Genomic DNA, 17,910 nt, shown 5'->3' with positions numbered 1-17,910 from the left:
CTGTATAACGGGAATGGCTATTTCAGTTTGGATCAGTATTTTACAATAAGTAGCAGCTGTAGCTTTGTTGTCCCTCCCCCTTCTGTCCCTCTCTTGTGTCCTCTTGGGGGGGGGGGGTGGGGTCTTTTTCGGTGGGTGTGTGTCGTCCTCATGTGTGATGGCTTGACTTGTCTCTGCCACCAGGATTCATCCATAATAACTATTAAACCTCGGCGTGGCTCCTCGAGAACCGGCCGACGGCGGCCCGCTCACGCCCCGCCGCCGCTGAAGAAAAGACTTCCCCCCTCTCCCCCCTCTTTTACTCCCCCACCTCCCTCTCTCTCTCTCCCACCAGACCAAACAAACACAGAGACATCTCGGGAGGAGTTGTAAAAAGGAAAAAATAAATAAAAAAAGCCTTAAAAGACAGTGATGTTTGTCGACACACACACATCCTCCTCTCCTCCTTTCTCTTTCTTCTAATTCTCCCACATGTATATACTAAATAACAGAAACACACATACTTTACTCCTCAACACAAACATGACTTCTTCTTTGCGGGATGTAATGACTTGCACACGCTGACAAACAGGAAGAAGACGGACGGACGCTGGCTGGATTGTATTTCTTTTTTTAACGTCTTTCTTTGTGAGCGCGCTCAGTGACGTTTCTCTGAAAATGGGTTCAGAAGTTGCTCATAAGAGTCTGATCGCTGGGGGGGTGATATCGCATAAATGAATGATCTATTCTGTTGTACAGATTGAATAATGTTCCGTATGTATACAAAGTTGTAGTCGTGACATTATGTTTTCTAGAGTTGTGTTGCCATTTATTTTGTACTGTGTTCCTGTTGCAGGCCGCGGTCACACCGGCGATTTAAAAAAACGGTAAATGTTCACGATGAAATCGGCTCTTTTCCGCTGGAATCACTTCAAACTAATTTGCGTCGTTGACCGACAACGAGACGTCTTCAGAGAGCTGGAGGTCTGACATGGAGGCTAGCTAGCGTAGCGTGTTAGCTGTGCGCCTCCACTTTTATTCTTACGCCTTTGGCGGCGGACAGAGGAACACGCTGACGTTCACGTTCACATTCTTGCACAGCTTCTTTGTTTCATGTCTGTTTATTGTTTAAATCCAGTATTTCTGCACAGTTGCAGATAAAGATCAGGCTACACTAATATTAATAGAAGTTTGTAATTTATTTAGTTTATTTGCACAATTTAAAATAAATACACAAACATAACAGAGATAAATATTAAAGTGCAGGAAGAGGCAGAAAACCCACCGGACTTGTATAAAGCCTCCACGTGAATAATGTTAAAATGGTTATATATTATAAACATTATTAAGGAGAACACAAAAGATATGACTACATATTGATGAGAACGTACCTGAACAAAAAGACAGGATTATAATATCTGTAGAATTAGATTCAAGTGTCCGCTGCGTAGAATCGTTTCTAGAATTCAGTGAAAGTTTTTTGAAATTTTGAAACTTTCCAAAGTTCACATCTTTCTATCCAACGAAATATTCAGCAATTTAATTGAACATTAAAGCATGAAAGAAAATGAATACAAGAAGATTCATCTGTTGAATCACTGTATTTACATTTATTTTGTTCAAGGCTTTATTTTGATTTATTTTAGTGTGATGACATAAAATACGACGACAGACATTCAAACTTTCTTTCTAAAACTTTTGTTGAACAGACGGCTTCACAAACTCTTCTGGAAGTAAACAGCTGAGAACAGGAAACAGAAAGAAGCTCAGCGACGTCGTGACTGAATGACGCACACATGTTCCAGCTGGCTAGCGTGTTAGCGGTTAGCTCACCATAGTTCACGTTTAGCCGTTCCACTTCCTGGTGTGACCCGGCCTTATCCAATGAAATGTCTCCTCTTTTCCTTTTGCACTTTTGACAAGTGAGTCAGATTCTGGGTTCAGTTACACAAACATGTCTTTTTTTATTTATTTATTATAATTTCTACAATATTGAACTGCTGTGTATATTTTTGTACTTTATTGTATTTTTGTCATTTCTTTTGTTAATTTATTCTGTTATTTATACGAACGATGTAGAGAATGTCTCAAATTATTTAAGGATATTTTTGTCACGTTTAAGTTATTTGAACGCTGAGAAGAAACAAGACTTTAGTGTTTCGTTCCTTTTTTTCCCCCGAGAGAGAAACCTGTAAAATACGTTTGGGAAGATGATTTACCGTAATATAAGAATGTAGACGTAGCCTCTCAGAGAGGATCCCCCCCCCCCCCCATAATGTGTGTCTGAAGACTCACCAAACGCTCATTCTGTAAATAAGCCGAGTTTACTGACAAGCTTATTTAAAAAACAAGGATTCCTTCTCTTAGCTTTGACCTCGTACGGTTGTTTGCATGTTCAGCATTCGTCTTTTCTTTGCATGTCGTCGTTGGAATTGTTCTCCTGTTCCCCTTTTTCTCTCCACACTTATGTTCTTTATGTGCATTTGGTTGAGTTTGCCTTTTATTTATTATTTTTTATATAAATATATTTTTGTTCCTTTTTGATTACTGTGTACACAAACAGTAACCGTGCAACGCATCCTCCTCACTCATTCTCTCAAAGAGGGAGAGACAAATTTAAAAGCAATACCTTTTCATTGTTCGCTTTCCCTCTTTTTTCTACTGGGGGAATCCGGAGCACACAGAACCCACCGGCAATGTTTCCCCTTGTGATGTTACTGTGAACAACTTCAGTGCTAAAAGGAAATAAATCTGTTTGACTTTGGAGCCGCGTGTCAACACCTTTATTCACAGAGATATGTACATATTTTACATCATCGACGATTTACAAAACAAATGTTTTCATTCGGTTTTTAACAGTTTCCTTGTGAAGCCACACCCACTTCCTGTATGAAGCCACGCCCACTTCCGGTTTGCAAAACTGCACCAAAGTTGTACGAAGACTGTTGTTTCACCGTCATCACTCAGACGTTTGTTAAATACTGGTCTCTAGAGCGGTGCTGACACAAGTTAAATAACAAACATTGATATTTCACAGCAATAATTAATAAAAAAAACTGATTATCACAAAATGAAATTACCACTTTTACGCATTTGTGCCGTCACATCTAACATGAGCCAAATGTGACGTCTTCAAGAGTCTTAATTTGTCCGACCATCAGTCAAAAGAAACATGAAAACATTTAATTTACAGCGACAGGAAACAGAAAACTCTCAAAGTGAAACAATCGTTTTGAACGACTTAATCCATTTTTAAGAACAATCATTTTTCTATACAATTGATTTGGATCATCCAGAAACGTTCACTTGCGTCAAGATAAATAAAAAGGAGGAATAACTTGTTCAAAGAGTTCTTCTTCTACATTATAGAGGATAAAACAGTTTGTTCTTCTTCTACACTATAGAGAATAAAACAGTTTGTTCTTCTTCTACACTATAGAGAATAAAACAGTTTGTTCTTCTTCTACACTATAGAGAATAAAACAGTTTGTTCTTCTTCTACACTATAGAGAATAAAACAGTTTGTTCTTCTACACTATAGAGAATAAAACAGTTTGTTCTTCTACACTATAGAGAATAAAACAGTTTGTTCTTCTTCTACACTATAGAGAATAAAACAGTTTGTTCTTCTTCTACACTATAGAGGATAAAAACAAAGTATATATAACTACTTTTCCCAAACACACGTACCGCTGTAGCTCAACTCTACTCTCCACATGCAGCGTGGAGGCTGGAGAGTCTGTGGATTAAAGCGGCCTCCAAAACCTCCAGGAGGACCGGTGGGTCCTGGTCCCGGTCCCGGACGTCCACCTCTGGGCCGAGCGGCTCGCGGCTGCCGCCCAGCAGCAGCAGGCGGTGGAAGTCGTCCCGGTCCAGGAGGCGGTCCATGTTCTGCAGGAAGAATCCCTCACAGAACCGGCAGAGTTCTGCTCCTCCGTGATGCTGCAGAGACAAACGGACCAGAACCTCCAGTCAGCTGATGAACATGAATACGAGTAGAGACCAATACAGCTTTCATTATTTCAGCTGCACATTAATATTAGTTCTATGCAGCTCCAAAATGTCATTTTTCAGGAATTAGAAATAAAAACAGCCAAAAAAACGTAGATTAATAATACATATTTGACATTAATGACAGGATTAAAAAATGTAAAAAGGGTATTTTATTACGTAAAAATCTAAATAAACTGGACGACTCAGTGAGATTATAACGATTATAAAAAAACATTTCAACGAGTCAGAAATAAAATAATCCATCATAAACTTTAATAACAACTGATTTGAGGGCAACTTCCAAAGTAAAACAAGCTGCTGGAGATTAATACTGCGTCTAAGTAAAGGTTGATTAAATGGAAGTTTACCAATATATGTTATAATGTCATAAAGCGTCCTCTAAATTAACATTCCAGTTCTTTTCTTTATTTAAACAATAAGAACTCTCATCACGTCACTGTGTGTGTGTGTGTGTGTGTGTGTGTGTGTGTGTGTGTGTGTGTGTTGTACCTTGGCCGTCTGGTAGATGTTGACGGCGTTGTCCACAGTCAGACTTTGAGACAACTTCATCTCACAGCTTCTCTGAAGACCGCTGAGCTGGAAGAAAGTGGCCACCGGAAGCAGCTACGAAACAAAGACACATATGTGTACACACTGAATATAACATATAATATAATATAATATAACATAAATGTATAAGTGTTAAAGCAAATACTTAAAATAGATTAAGATGATCGATAATTTAGAGTTTTTTGGTGTAATGACGGCATGATGCTGATTTTTATAAGTCTAAAATATCTCAGGCAGAAAGAAAGAAGACAAACCTTTGTGTGAGAAATACATTTAAAAACATTTTACCGTCATGGCGTCCGACTGGGAGACGGTCAGTCCCTCCGTCCCTCCACAGTACAGAGACTTCATCATCATCTGCACACACACGCACACACACACACACACACACACACACACACACACTTCAGTGTTAAACAGTCACTTTACTAACACCAGAGGACAGACGCTGAGTCTCACCTGGAAGGTGCCGTAGGTCATGTGACTGACGTGGATGATGTTGTCGGGGGAGTCGCAGAGCATCCGTCGAAACCTGACGAACGTTTTTATACAACGTGCATGAAATAAAAAGTGATTTTTATTAATTGTACTTTGTTCATTTAAGGTGTCAAACATTTCTTCCTCATAACTTCTTTAATGTACATAAAGGTGTGTGTTTTTCTACAGCTCTACAGGTATAAACTACTCTATAACTACTCTATAACTAAGTAATAAGAGAGATAAACTGACCTCTCAGAAGCCGACATCAGCAGCACTCGGTGAGCGAAGAACGGACGTCCGTCCACCATGAAGGTGATGTCGGACATCTCCTGGCTGTTCAGGAAGTGAATGTCTGAGGACGGAGACGACGGGAGATCCGTTAAAGTGATCGCTGAGCGTAGACGATACGTTTCGTTGTCACATGATGAAGCGTTACCGAGCTGAGTGGACAGACTGACGTCCGCGGGACGGACCGGAGGAACCGGAGAGCAGCTGTAGCAGTGAGAGAAGACGGAGGCCAGACGTTTGGTGAGGACGAAGTCCTGAGGAGAGAAACACGACAGGAAGTCAAGAAAATGTTAAGAAATGTTAACAACTCTGATAAAAAGAGAGATATTTAAACTGTCAACTCGGCAGTTTTATGACATACTATAATATGACTTTATATTGAAACTTTGATGACTTTTTAAAGATGTTTTCATGACTTTTTTAATGACAGCAGCATAGTTTGAATAGCAGCAGAATATAAACAGAACCAGAGGAGCGTTGGGCTTACTGGTTATTATTATTATTATTATTATTATTATTATTGTTATTATTACTACTCGTCACACCTTGCTGGTTGTTATTATTATTGTTATTATTATTGTTATTACTACTCGTCACACCTTGCTGGTTATTATTATTATTATTATTATTATTATTATTATTGTTATTATTACTACTCGTCACACCTTGCTGGTTGTTATTATTATTGTTATTATTATTGTTATTACTACTCGTCACACCTTGCTGGTTATTATTGTTTTTATTATTATTATTGTTATTACTACTCGTCACACCTTGCTGGTTGTTATTATTATTGTTATTACTACTCGTCACACCTTGCTGGTTGTTATTATTATTATTATTGTTATTACTACTCGTCACACCTTGCTGGTTGTTATTATTGTTGTTATTACTACTGGTCAGTCACCTTGCTGGTTGTTATTATTATTGTTATTACTACTCGTCACACCTTGCTGGTTGTTATTATTATTGTTATTATTATTGTTATTACTACTCGTCACACCTTGCTGGTTATTATTGTTATTATTATTATTATTGTTATTACTACTCGTCACACCTTGCTGGTTGTTATTATTATTGTTGTTACTACTGGTCAGTCACCTTGCTGGTTGTTATTATTATTGTTGTTGTTATTACTACTGGTCAGTCACCTTGATGGTTGTTATTATTATTGTTATTGTTGTTATTATTATTGTTATTACTACTCGTCACACCTTGCTGGTTGTTATTATTGTTGTTATTACTACTGGTCAGTCACCTTGCTGGTTGTTATTATTATTGTTATTGTTGTTATTATTATTGTTATTACTACTCGTCACACCTTGCTGGTTGTTATTATTGTTGTTATTACTACTGGTCAGTCACCTTGCTGGTTGTTATTATTATTGTTATTGTTGTTATTATTATTGTTATTACTACTCGTCACACCTTGCTGGTTGTTATTATTGTTGTTATTACTACTGGTCAGTCACCTTGCTGGTTGTTATTATTATTGTTATTACTACTCGTCACACCTTGCTGGTTGTTATTATTATTATTATTGTTATTACTACTCGTCACACCTTGCTGGTTGTTATTATTGTTGTTATTACTACTGGTCAGTCACCTTGCTGGTTTCCAGCATGCTGAACAGCAGCGGGATCCCTGTGGAGAGGAGCTCGGCGCTGTAGTCGTGCGTCCTGATGCAGGGGAACTCTGTGAGGAGGGAGACGATCACTTTGTCCCGACACAGCTGCTGTGCTCTGCGGAGAGACTCCAGCCAGATGTGGAGCCTCCAGGGAACACCTGGACACAGCAGGAAGGTGGGACAAAGCCGGTCACACATTCATGAGTGTTTGTTTTCAGTGACGTACAGAAAAGGACGGCTCTTCACGCAGCAGCTGTTCTCACAGTTTTGAATATTAGATTTGAACTTTAACAGCTAGAGCAGTTTCCAGCATGAAGCAACGATAGAATTTTAAAAAATCCTGCAAGAAGGTTGTTTGTAACAATTTAAAGCAACAACAGGTTAGAATCAGCTGGTCCCTCCGTTTCCCTTTTGACTTTGCAGAAACAGATGAAATCATGTGACATCATCACTAGCGAGCTCACCCATCTCTCTGAGCTCCATGGTGACGTCCAGGTAACCGTGCTCGGCGCTGTAGTAGGCCGCCTGCTGCAGGGCCTTCATCCTGGCCTTACACAGTCTGGGAACAGGGCTCGGGGAATCCGGAGCCGGAGCTTTTGAGTCCTGCTCCTCCTCCTCCTCCTCTACTCCTTCAGCCAGGATCTCCTCCAGAGAGAGGATGTCCTCCTTCCTGTGCTGAGGCTGCAGCAGCAGCCTCCTCAGGATGTTCCTGTGGAAGAAGAGAGGTTGTTATATTTCACATTATGTGTCGTCCATGTTGGGTTGAACTAGAGGACCTGAGATCCTTAATCATCTGTGGATTCTGGCTACAACATGCTGTGATTTCCTGTGTGAACCTTTACTGAGCTGAGTTTATATCTGGACAAATGTCTCACCGGTGTCCGTGCGCCGCGGCGTAGCTGAAGCAGTTCATGTCCTCGTACAGCGGCGATGTGAGTGAATTCCCATGATGCACTCTGAGCAGAGGGTCAGCTCCGTGGCTGAGCAGCAGGCTCACCATCTCGTAGTAACCTGGGAAACCATTTAGTTAGATTAATTCAAGAGGAAGAGGCATCATCATCCTCCTCCTCCTCCTCCTCCTCCTCCTCCTCCTCCTCCTCCTCCTCCTCCTCCTCCTCCTCCTCATCTTCACCTGAACATGCACACATGCTCGTTTGTGTTGCATTTTCCTTTAATATCAATAAAACACATTAAAAACACTTTGATCCATTCTGGAGTTTTTGTGAATTTTGCCAGAAAGAAAAAAAGTAAAATAATGTTTTTAAACTTAATATTAAAACCCACTGGAGACACAGCAGAAACTTTGTACCTTCACAAGCTTCAATTGATGAAAACATCTCATTTAATCGGCTCATAAATGAGACGTTGAACCCAGAATCAGACAGCAGTAAACCAGACAGCCAGCGTGTGAACACTCTCTATAGTTTCATTGAACTGCAGGACAGAATCAGCACCGTTCCGTCTGCATGTTGTCAACGCTCGTGAACGTATTTTCATGGATTTGATGAATCGACGCTTCTCACCTGCAGCGGCGGCGAGCTGCAGCGGCGTCTCGGCTGAGCTCTCCTGACCGTCCAGCTGTGCTCCTCCCTCCACATCTGCTCCGGCCTCCAGCAGCAGCTGAGAGCAGGAGGAGAAGTTTACGCTGACCGACGCCGTCTCTCTATTTACCGGCAACATTTCAGCAACAAGGAGATTCAAAGTGCTTCACAGTCCTCACCTGAGCCACAGACAGGTGACCGTGCAGCACGGAGAACGTCAGAGCGACCCAGCGCCGGCTGCCGGGGTGAACCGATGGGTTTGTGGCCGAGCAGCCGGGGACCTGAACGACATCGTCAGACATCAGAGTCACGTCAGTCACAGAAAGAAGGTAAACCTGAAGACGTAGAGAACAGGCTGCAGCTGTGTGTCTGTTACCTGCTGCTCCAGGTGAGCTCCGGCCTCAACGAGCATCTGAACCAGTGCTTCATCTCCTGCTGCAGACGCGTACATCAGAGGACTCATCCCCTGCACCGGCACACACACACACACACAGGGAGGCTTTTTATTATCATACTCTGATCTCACAAATCTCTGTTTAGTCAAAAAAACTCTTCTTTTGGGTGTTCAGTCCCGCTGTGGTTTCACTTTCACTTTCACTTTCAACCTGTGATGGTGACAGAGAAGCAGGAGACGGACCTGAGACAGAGGCTCTTTCTCATTTTCAGGTATTTTTGTCTCCTCGATTCCTTTCCTCGCCTCCTCCCGTCCAGATGCAAGCGGAGGACGGAATCAGTAAACAAAGCCTCTGAACACTTCAATCTGTAGATAAAGACGCGGCTCTAATGAGACACGATGAGGGGACGACATGTTTGGACGGACGTTCGGCCTCTCACCTGGTCGTCCACGGTGTTCACCCCCTCGGCTCCCAGCAGCCCCGTGGCCTGACGGACCAGATCCGCTCGCCCACACGAGAGCATCCTGAAGCCCAAATCCAGCCGGAACTTTGCCGAAGCGGCTTCAGTGTCCAAACATTTAAAGGACTGGAAACAGCACTCCGACCTTTAAGAGACACAGAGGCGGGAAAAAGCGTTCATTCAGGAAGCGGCTCCGTCTCTCTTTGAATCAGATGTTATTGTTCATTTAAACTAGTTTACGTCTCCAGACATTCTTACTTCAGCTGTCGGGGCTCACAGTCCAGTCCCGGGAGGAGCTGCCTGGCTGTCTGTCTGACGTCATCGCTGTCCACCAATAGGCTGCGGCGATGTTCGGCGTGCACCACGGCGACTCTGATCCACTCCATGAGAGGAGGGAGGAGCAGGAACGGCCTGGAGGAAAGTCAGGAAGCTTTACAAACATTGATGTAAATAGAATAAGCCGTTTCATAGTTTAGCTGTAAAGAGCTCGCTCACCTCTCTCGGCTCAGCGTCGCGGTCGGAGGCTCCAGGTTGGGATTTTCCAGCGACTCCATCTGAGGGCTGGACAGGAAGTAGTAGAGCGTCCGGAGGGCGGCGGCGGCCCACGACACCGACGGCTGGTTGGCTGAGCGAGCCGGGCCGACGGCTCGAAGACGCTGCATGTGGTGCATCGCTCGAGACACCAGATCACCTGCAGGAACGACAAAACCACCCATCAGATCCTCCTCAGGTTATAAAATAAGACTTTAAGAGTGAGGACAGTCAAAGAAAAAAGAGAATTAAAGCAATTAAAACACAAAACATGTAAAGAAGCAACAGCATTTAATCATTAAGCTCCAATATAAGTAAATAAATAAACAATAAACCCAAAAGTAGCCCGACTATGTAAAGTAGAACTTGAAGGTGGTTCTGGAGGAAAGGTCGAGGACCCATTAAAACCTAAACGGGTTCTTCCTCTGGGGAGCAGGAATATAGGATGAGGAATTTTTTTGTCTACTCAGAGGTGGCAAAAAGCCCAGTGCATTCTGGGTATTAAAGGGAACATCGCAGTCCTTTTTCTGTTTTCTCCAGTGATGATTCTAGCACTAATTAAAAAAATATGAACGCCTTTTTGCATAAACAGTTTTATGAAAAGTCCGTCTTTCCAGCAGTGAAATACTTTTTTAAATACTTTACGTAAAAGCCTATTTGGAAATATTCTATTCAGAAATCATTTAGTAACATTTAAGTAAAGAACGTTTAAATTAATTAACAGTTGAAACCAAAATATACAACTATTGTTGCCTGAATAAAGAATGATGTGCAATAAATACGTCTGTAGAAGAAGAACACATAGTTGTCCAATAAATGTTTCAGGAACAAAGACATTTATGTTTGAGTTTGTTTTACAGCTCTGTTAGAAAGAGACAACTTAATGAAATCATGGAAAGTATTTCCACACAATTAAACTGATTTCTTTAGGCATCAAGCAATTATGTTGGTCCAACTTAAGTTACTACAGTAAAATTAGTTCAATCAACCCTATTAAGTTAAGTCAGATCCAACCCGAGTAAATAAGTTGAACCAACCCGAGTAAATAAGTTGAACCAACACAATTGTTTAATGCTTAAAGAAAGCAGTTTAATCGTGTGGAAATACTTTCCATGATTTCATTAAGTTTGCTGAAAGCGTTGTTTGTTTTAGTGTGTTTCAGTGTCACTTTGGGATTTCATAAATATGATCTCATAAAGAATACGAAGCCTTCCAGTGTGCATTGATTCATTTTATGAACTCAAATCTCTTCCATCACATAGATGATCTTGTAATAAGTGAACTGAAGGTACAAAAAAAAAATCAAATCTCTTTTCATGAAACAGCAATAATATTCTAAATGTGACTACGAGGCTGAAACGTGAGCTGCAAAAACAATACGAGCTGAATTTAAAGAGCCGTGAACGTGTCATCACGAGGTCCATGAAGTCGGATGAACAGTGACGTTGTTCTGTTACTTTCTCTCCTCAGATAACGAGGTACGGTGGCCTGTGAGGTGTGAAGATGCCCTTGTTTTCTGGACACAAACCTCAGGTTGTTATGTAACGGAGGGGGGGGGGGGGCCGTCCCAGGAGGTCACAGTTTAAACAAACACTCACTACACACAGGAGGCGAGTGTGGCGACACACACACACACACACACACACACACACACACACACTCACTGAGCTCTGCGATTCTGCCCACACAGGTGGCGAGCAGGCTTTGCTCCAGTGTTCGCAGCTCCAGCTGGTTGTAGGCGTCCTCCCTGCTCTCCGTTGCGTCCCGGGGAGCCTTCGTGTACGGACTGACGTGAGCCGGCAGAGACAGCTCACCTGAACACACAACGGTAAAAATATACATTTAAACAGACACTTTGTCTGTTTGTCAATATTCTCATATTCAGAATAACGGTGTAATATTTGGTGAACGTAAACGTGGAGCTCTGACCTGAACCTCAGTCAACACCTTCAGGTTAAGCTGAAGGTCAAACAGTGTTTAACACCAGAGTGATTACTGATGGAACAGGTTCATCACTCAGAAACAAAGAACACACGTCAGCTTTAAAAGTCTCGTCTGAAGCAGACGTGAGATAATTGGGGCTGATTGAGAGTGGACAAGCTTCTTATTCATGGCTTCACAACAGGAGACCAGTCTGCAGAGGACAAAGAGCAAAGCTATGTTTGCTAACCCCTACCTGTGTAGTACACACACACACACACACACACACACACACACACACACACACACACACACACACACACACACACACCTGCTTACTCACGAGTGATTAAGTCGTTTCCCGTCGACTCTCTCGTGTGTACGTGTGGCTGAATAAAAACAGAAGTTTGCAACCCTCAGAGAAAGTGTGTGTTCAGTGTGTGTGTGTGTGTGTGTGTGTGTGTGTCCCAAATGAAAACAGAGGCACAGTCAGCGTGCCTGAAAACAACAGCTCTTTTCTGCTGCGTGATATAATGCTGCAAGTGTTTGGTTTTGGGACAACAGAACCACAGAGAGACCAAGGTGTGTGTGTGTGTGTGTGTGTGTGTGTGTGTGTGTAGGTGTGTGTGTGTGTGTGTGTGTGTGTGTAGGTGTGTGTGTGTGTTGGAGGTCAGGACCACCTCAGTAGAGTCTGAGCTGAGTCCGACAGAGCAAACAGAGTCCTAATCCAGAGCAAAACTGACATCTTGTACGTAATCTTGAGCGACAGCACAGCTGTGAATGTGCAGAACATCATGAAAAAGATGTTCTGCACAGAATAATTTCGGCGAGGACACGAGGCGGCGAGGACACGAGGCGGCGAGGACACGAGGCTTCACAGACGAGGTCACAGAGCGCTAACAGCGCTGAGCCCGATGACGTCTCGTTGAAACATCACAGTTCCTCCTGAGAGACGCTCATCAGAGGCGTGACGTCATCGACCTCCGGTTCATCATCCGGTGGTGATTGTTTCTTCATCAAATGCTCGTGTTGGTTCTTTGCTAATGAAAAACACTTCTTCCTTCTGTTTTATCGCTGTGTATTGAAGGCCAGATGGAGATAAGATTACGTTGGTAGCACAGCGAGCGTTAAATTACTTTCTGCTCTGTAATATAACTCAATATCAGACACGTTCTCCAGCTGTCTCCACTTCCTGTTCAACATACGAACCACCTCAGACACTCAACACGGGGACGTGTTTTCAACTTGAAAACGTCCCACTGGGCTACCGTAGAAACATGGCCGACTCATTCTCAAGGTCACGAAAACACAACGATTCTCATCATCAGGTGATTGTGGACTAAAGAAAGCGTTCTAATCATATAATATTCTATTTCTGCTAATAAACCACAGTCTGTATATGAGAAGTCAACGTCACCCATTAGTTTGTGGATGTTTTGAAGCCTCGAGTTCAGCGTTTTGTCCGTCGCCATCTTGTTTTTTTTTGCAACCAGGGAACAGGAAGTGAGCATATCTGGACTGAGGAGGAGTGACGTAGAGACGCCGTATACGTCTCTGGTAGAGACCTGTCAATCACTGTGTAGCCCCGCCCCTAAAGCATCCCCTGCTTTATGGTCTGTGTGACTCTAAATGGACCATCATTTACTAAATGAACATCATGCTGTATTGAAGAAGACTTGAAACTAGAGATTGAGACCATAAACTCATGTTTACAATGTTTACTGAGGTAATAAATCAAGAGAGAAGTAGAGTCATTTTCTCATAGACTTCTATACAACCAGAGGAGTCGCCCCCTGGTGGACACTAGAGAGAATGCAGCTTTAACACGTGAAGCTTTGACTTCACTCTTCAGAACCGGAGGTTGCCGCCTGCAGTAGATGCCCCTAAATGCTGCACACTGTTCCTTTAAATCAATATATAGATTTGTTTCAAACCGTTTTATATCTTTACTGTTCGATTACTTATTTATTATACTTGTTCTGATGCCTCTTGTTGTTGCTGTGAGACTAATGAAGGATAATATTATTTTATTGTATATATACGTTGAGTTAGACTAAATATGCAGACCTTTTAAAAGAAATGAAAGTAAAGTGGTTTACTTGCAGACAGACGATGTAAAGTGAGTTTATGAAGATGATGACATTACAAGATGTGTTTTTGGATACTCTCAGCGTGGAAGCACTTCCTCACATTTCACTGCGGGGATTTACGTTCATCATCAGATCAGGCAGAACCGTCTGGTCCTTATAAAACCAGTCGAGTCGTGTTGTGGACAGCGGACGCTTGTTGAGCCGAGCAGACGTTGAACCTCGTGGCCCTGCAGCAGGAATGAGAGCTCCTTTGTGTCCTCCGTGTGGGTCAGAGGCTAACAACACTCACTCGTTTACTGCGCCCGCTTCTTCCTGTTCACTCTCATGGGACGGGGAGTTTGAGGCCTATATGTCCCAGCATGCAGCGGGGCCGGAGGCAGAGCGCTCTATAAGAGTCTATTTGAGCAGCGCTGATGTGGCGTTTATTTCACTGGTTATGCTGCACGTTAGAATACAAATATAATGTGTTATAGGATGGTTCAGTCGGTATAAGTAGGATAAGAGTTCTAACGAAACCCGTAACATCAGAGTCCTTCAGTAAGAGGATGTTACGTTTCTCTTTAATGAGGTTTCCTGTTCTTTTTTTATTAAACTCGGATCTTAATAACAACGTTGTGAGTACTGTGAGAGTTCTAGTATCGATGAAATGCTAACGAGGCCTTTTCCTCCAGAGGGGGTCGCTCAGTCTACGACACACTTTAGTTGTTGTATGAATAGTGACATCGTTGTTTTTGCTTGAATGCATTTGTGTTCCGGTGTTTCTGTCAGAAGCAGAGAGTCGACTTAGTGAGCTGAGGAAGTGTTGACAGTTGTGAGATGTTGATTTGAGTCATCATAGCTATAATCATTGCAGCAACTTCCTGATTCTCAAAATTCTGACCCTTTGCTTTTTTATTAACAGCATGCACTTGTACTTTTACTTTCAATACTTAAGTACATTTAATATCAGAAAACTACTTTTGATATTTAAGTACAGTAAATATCAGATACTTTAAGACTTTTACTCAAGTAGTATTTTAATAGGTGACTTTCACTTTTACTGGAGTCGTTTTCCAGTAAGTTATCTTTACTTTTACTCAAGTATGGCTTTTGGGTACTTTATACACCACTGCGTGCATCAGGCACAAAGGTGTGTGAACACACACTGTCCGCCATTAACCGTGGAAAAAAACCAAGTCTATTTCTGCTCAGTACGTGTTGTGGAAGTCCCAGATATCACGGACAGTTCAACGGCTTTCAGGCCGATAAGCCACGCCCCCTCTCCGGCGCGTCCAACGCGATGCGCGCGATGCACGCGATGCACGCCAATGAACACAAAGCGGTCATCGCGTTAATATTCTTATTCTAATAACAATTGGCAGTTTAAAACGGATATCGAAGATCATTTACCTTGTTATGTTATATACGGGGGAAATAATATAATTCTGTTGCTGTGTTTTTCATTCTGTTAATTTGACTTTATTTTTAGATAATTACTTGGAGGCAAGACGCTGGTTGAAGACTGGAAATCAAAATCATGTCATATAGGTGCACATGTGATGTAACATGACTTGTTAAATAAATATATCATCTGTAAAAAACCTCAAATCAAACTTTGAAAGTTGCCCACATCATAAAACCAGCAGCATCCATAATGTGTTGGATGTTTAGGGGAGAAGCAGTAAAAACATGTAGGATTCTCCTCCAATCAGCTCATTAAGAGAAAACATTGTTGTTTAGTGTCTATTATATTTGATGAATCGATAAAATGTCACAAAATGAAGAACCCAGAAGTAAAGTCTTCAGATTGTGTGACCAACAGATATTCAGTTTTAAATGTAATAAAACAAAGATGTGAGTAAATCCTAACGCGCTCCAGAAGTCTGATGTTTCTGATCCATAAATGACTTCAAAATCAAGTTTCAAGTGTCGAATCACTTCATATCTTGCCCATAAACTCTGGTTTATAAAACAAATAGATGTGATGGAGGTAACAATAAATGGTGTGCTGAGGTACTTGAACTCACCGCTGGCATTTTTGCCACACATCAGATGCTCGTAGACCTGCAGCAGCCCCCACAGCTCCGCGTCGTTGTTCACGGCTCCGTCCAGCAGCTCCGCGGTCAGCGGGCAGCAGGTGACCCCGCAGCGCGTCACCTCCACCTCCTCCTCCTCGGTCAGCCTCGCAGCCTGCAGCGCCCGTCCGACCACCTCCTCCGCCAAACTCTCCACGCAGGCCGTCAGGCACACGGCGGCGTACTCGTGCACGCGCACCGACACGCGTGTCTCCACCATCCACCTGAAGAAGCGGCCCGCGGAGAGCGTCAGCCCGCAGCGCGCGGACTTCCCCCGCTGACGCGCGGCGTCCCCGGAGCTCATGCAGTGCAGGGACACGGCCCTCACCGCGGAGGAGACGCACTTCTCGGCCAGACCCCAGCTCAGCACCAGCCTCGCCGCGCTCTGGACCTCCAGACGCGTGCACCGCCCGTGGAGCGCACTCAGCCGCTGCGCCTCCCGGGAGATCCGCACCAGAGCCCTCCGGAGCAGACAGGACAGCCTGCGGACAGCCTCCCCGGTGAACGAGGCATCCGAACCGGCGACTCGGCGCACGACTTCCCGCAGCTCCCGCTCGGTCCACGGATACTCCTCCACGTCGGGCAGGCGGGGACACTTGAGCAGGACGTCCGCCGCGTCCTCTGGCAGCGTGCTCACCGTGTCCCAGCTGCCGTTCCTGCTGCACAGAGAGCCGTCGCGCTGCCACCAGGTACCCCGGTGAGGATAGCTCGTGTGCGGCCGAGACTCCCTCGACCTGTCGGAGGAGGACAGGCTCAGGGACGGGCAGGGGTCCCCGGTCACATAGCCCGGGTCCAGGCTCAGGTCCTCCAGGGTTTTCACCAAAACACTACAGGACATGATGAAGAGGGTTTAGATGTGTTTAACCGGAACAGAACGAAACGTTTTCCATTCAGTCCAAGTTTCAAGTTTGGAAAAAGTCCAACTGCTCAGAGCAGAAAGCTGCACGAGACTGTGCACAGCGACCCAAAACATGAAGAGTTTTACGCACGCGGACCAATCACACTCCTGTAACAACAACACAGGTGAGTTTACGTCACTGCCCTGCAGCGCCCCCCTGTGGCCGCAGTGCGCACTCACACCTGAACTACAGAACTGCAGGTGAGCTGTTGTTCAGGAGCAACACATGAAACTCTGGTGATGATTTTTCAAAATAAAAGCCCACTACACTGCTGTTTCAGGAACCCCATAATGCGCAGTGTTCTTTTCAACATCGGGCAATATTACATTTCAATGTCACGTGCTCTATTATTTCCATTAATCTATGTGCAATATAACTTTCTACTACTTTTCAATATCAGGCTCAATGTTACTTTTCTATTTGATGTTAGTATCTCTTCTCATACACTTTATATTTGTACTCTTGTATAATCTTTGTTGAATCTTTTACATTATTTATTTACTTTAATCGTATTTTTGTAATGGTGTCAGTATTATTTAGGTTACATTTAATAAATGTTATTCTATTGTTCATATGTGTTTATATTGTTTTTTGTTATTCTTCTGTTGTAATCTTTAATGAAACTCTCATAATAATTTCCTTATGAATAAAGTTCTATCTTATCTTAAAATAAGAGTAAATATCCATTTTTAAAAGACTGTTATTATTTTAATTACTTCATGTCATTAAGTCATAAGATAATGTGTTGATTACATTAAGTTCATGGCACACAAATTGCATTTTGTACAGTTCAAAATATAGTTTCATATCAGTGAAATATGTTTGTCAGTTATGCTAGCTTAGTTTAGCATAGCTAGCATAACGATAAAGGTTAGCATTAAGCTAATGCTCAGGATCATAAAACTAGAGTTTTGAACAAATTAAAAGACGAAATAAAACATGAACTTGTAAACATTAGCGGCGTTAATTATTAGTTTATTTTGTACTTATGTGAACAGAGCCAGGCTCCTGTACCGGCTTTCTAGTTTTCGTGTCAAGCTAATGTTAAGCTAACGTAGCTAACGTAACACAAGCGGTACATTA

The 17,910-nt window shown here is 42.8% G+C and overlaps 1 protein-coding gene across 1 annotated transcript; it reads right to left on the bottom strand.

The window, feature by feature from the left end:
- Window positions 1-3,684: 3,684 nt before the first annotated feature.
- Window positions 3,685-16,766, bottom strand: LOC306694337 (ankyrin repeat and BTB/POZ domain-containing protein 2-like; the record flags this gene model as incomplete). The annotated part of the gene is made up of 17 exons (XM_079157132.1): window positions 3,685-3,921; window positions 4,483-4,596; window positions 4,831-4,899; window positions 5,002-5,074; window positions 5,272-5,374; window positions 5,459-5,564; window positions 6,917-7,095; window positions 7,402-7,646; window positions 7,813-7,948; window positions 8,461-8,557; window positions 8,658-8,759; window positions 8,855-8,944; window positions 9,313-9,478; window positions 9,592-9,744; window positions 9,829-10,024; window positions 11,529-11,678; window positions 15,881-16,766. 17 exons carry the CDS (start codon window positions 16,764-16,766, stop codon window positions 3,685-3,687), a joined length of 3,102 nt encoding a protein of 1,033 aa, XP_079013258.1.
- Window positions 16,767-17,910: the final 1,144 nt, after the last annotated feature.

The sequence above is a fragment of the Pholis gunnellus genome (genome assembly GCF_910591455.1).
Source record: "Pholis gunnellus genome assembly, chromosome: 1".
Taxonomy (NCBI): domain Eukaryota; kingdom Metazoa; phylum Chordata; class Actinopteri; order Perciformes; family Pholidae; genus Pholis; species Pholis gunnellus.
Note: the sequence above shows the minus strand (reverse complement) of the source record. Positions and strands in the feature narration are given on the sequence as shown.